The sequence below is a fragment of the Gavialis gangeticus genome, unplaced genomic scaffold (assembly GCF_001723915.1).
Source record: "Gavialis gangeticus isolate Ggan-Ray unplaced genomic scaffold, GavGan_comp1, whole genome shotgun sequence".
NCBI classification, from domain to species: Eukaryota; Metazoa; Chordata; order Crocodylia; family Gavialidae; genus Gavialis; species Gavialis gangeticus.
Genome location: NW_017728996.1, coordinates 44,372,854 through 44,375,687, shown reverse-complemented (window position 1 = coordinate 44,375,687; position 2,834 = coordinate 44,372,854). Strand labels below are relative to the sequence as shown.

At 45.3% G+C, this 2,834-nt stretch overlaps 1 protein-coding gene across 1 annotated transcript in view; it reads left to right on the top strand.

Moving 5' to 3' along the window:
* Positions 1 to 17: 17 nt before the first annotated feature.
* Positions 18 to 2,834, top strand: part of CIB2 (calcium and integrin binding family member 2) — a 143,066-nt gene continuing 140,249 nt past the window's right edge. Inside the window, exon 1 of the mRNA XM_019504397.1 lies at positions 18 to 579. Within this exon, the coding sequence (XP_019359942.1) occupies positions 529 to 579 (51 nt within the window). The 5' untranslated portion in view covers positions 18 to 528. The remainder of the gene's footprint in view (positions 580 to 2,834) is intronic.

Genomic DNA, 2,834 nt, shown 5'->3' with positions numbered 1-2,834 from the left:
GGCTGGGGCCCCACCGCCGCCCGCGCAGCCGGGGCCGCCCGGGGGCTCCGCGGAGCACACGGGGGTGCTGAGCGCCACCTGGTGGCGCAGGGCTCCTGCAGCTCCGCGGAGGCAGAGGGAGTGCCCTGGAGGGCCGGAGCCAGGGACACCGGGAGAGGAGAGGAGAGCCGCTCCGCTGCCTGCCTGCCTGCCTGCGCGGGGTACTGCTGGCTGCTTTCGGGCCGCGCGGGGTAAAGCTGAGCTGCGCCTAGGGAACAGCCAGGGGAAGGGGCGAGATGGCAGTACCGTCCTTGGGTGGCGGCGGCCCCTGATTTGAACTCTCTTCCCGCTCCGCTGGTTTCCCGGACGCTGCTTCCTGGCTCCTTGCTCCGCGGACAGGTGCGGCCAAGGGCAGTTCAATTCAATGCGGGCTTGGGGATTTCTTCGGCGCGATCTCGGAGTGTACATGGTCTAAATGCCTGCAGCACAGAGGACTCCTACAGCTTCCAATGGGATGCATTTGCGTAGAAGGAGAATTCCTCATTTAAGATGGGTAATAAGCAAACGATATTTACTGATGAACAGCTAGATGCCTACCAGGTAAGAGCTCTTAGTCTGCACTGTGGGGAAGGGGATGATCTGAATGTGTTTTGTTTTGGGATGTATCATCCAAACCTGGGTTGTGCAGGACTGTTCACACTTTACTGATCCCTTCCCTACAATTCTTTATGTTTGCTTACCATGAGTGTTAACAGCATAACATCCAGCCCGATCCCCTTTCCTGCGTTCCTTCCCTTAATTATCAGGGAAGGAAATCACTCCCAGACCCCAGTCCAGCTAACAGATCAGAGTTTGTGTACGGAGTGGTAAAAGTGAGTTTTAGGGTGGCTCTTCCATTGAACAGATTTTAAAGATGACATTGTGTTATTTATACACATCTGCCCACCCTGCCCCAGTCTCTTCAGTGAGAAAGAGCTGAAGAGACATGACCAGTCTGATCTCTCATAAGGACTAAATGGACTTATTGCTCTTAAGAACTAGAGAGAAGGTTTCAGGTTTAATTGCCTAGGCATGGTTGTCCCAAATTTGTTCACACTTCTGGCTGCCACGCTTGCTGACAAAGTGAGAGCTGCATTTTAGATGCAGGACTCTCCAGAAGGAATACAGCCTTTTTGGTATCTTTTTGAAGACATTACCTCAGTTGCATTTTTCTTGGTTCATCCTATTAGTCTTTTCCACTTCCGTTCACAGTGCTTTAGCACATTGCAGATATTGTATTGTCTGAAATTAAAAATAGGGGGCTGTCTACCAGCAGGCATCTTCAAGATTAAAGGGGGCAAGATGTGAAATAAGAGAGAGCAGATGAAAGGGGAGGTTGAACGTCAATTCCAAGGTGCAGAGAGAGAAGGATGGCTGTGTTGTTCTGTTTTTGTCTGCAAAGCATTAAACAACATGGAGTTAGCAGTGCAATAAACTGAATGTTGAAATATTACTTATCTCCTAATGACCAAAGGCCTGATCCAAAATATACTGATGTCAATAGTCTTTACATTTACCTTGGCAGGTTTTGGGTCAGGCCCTTAAAACAGAACCTTTGATTTTAGAAACTACAGTCCTTTGGAGTTGTTATTAACTCTTTTGGGGTGGTCATTTAACAAAAATTCAGGGACATTCTCAGATTTGTGATTATTTTAAAATATTTGGGTAAGTTGCTGGCATTTCCCTTAAATGCTTTATCACTCACTTTTCGTCTTAAAGCAGCTCTTCCTTGATAAAAATAGGATACCCAGGTGATATTTATGATGATTAATATACTAATATACTGATCAGATAACCTGGCATAATTTCTTCATTTCACATCAGAGGTATATACCTATATTGTCATGTGCATGTAATGATCACAGAAAGCATAGGGGTAAAGCTCATTTAACCTCACTTTATTGCTGATCTCACCCTTACCAGACATCAGTCATTGCAGCAGATTCTGTAGTCTGAGCAAATATGACTATGTTAACAACCCTGCCAAATATGCTGAGAAGAGGGAAATCAGGGATCTGTAAAGCATAAAGTCTCTGTATTCCTGCTACCAATAAAAGTGAACACAGAGCAGAAATTCAACTGCAGTAAAACAAAACAAAAACTAAATGCAATTAACACTAACATCTTGGCATAGGCTGGCAAATGTGAGGGCTGAAAAGTCATCCTTCATTCAGTATACATCATCTAGAATTTGTCATCTTCTAATGGACTTTGGAGCCCTATGTTTCATAAGCTTATGTACTTGGCCTCAGAGTCTTGCAGTAGCTAGGCCCAGTGGGCCCAATCAGTCTATGGGATTTCTCTGATGCATTAGGTTATAAAATCAATTAGTGTGCCTGGATTTTTAAAAGGGCTGGATAATTTTATAGTTGATAATAATATTTGCTGCTGTTGATGCATGTTGAGATAAGGACAATCAGACTGCATGCTTCAGGAAGGCAGCTAATCTCCACAGGGTTTGGAAAGAAATGTTGACCCCCTACATATGCACAAATTGGTAGATATGGTCTCTGGTTTGTGGATTATTTGCCTGTTTCTGAAGCAACCATTCTTGCACGCTGCTGGCAGCCTCAGTGAAGAAGCAGCCACTGAGTAAAAGGGGTCCAAATCCTGCTTTTCTCACATGTGCAAATAGCCCCGCTGTCCTCAAAAAAACTGCTCAAGTAAAGCAAATACATGAGTTTTAGTATAATGGTAAGTCTTTCAGCCTTACCTTTCATTTCCAGCTTCTGTGAATCAATGGCAGCTTTCAGTTCACTCAAAGAGCCAAATTTCTCCCATGCTAGTTACTCCAACCTGTGGGAGCAGGACCTCTC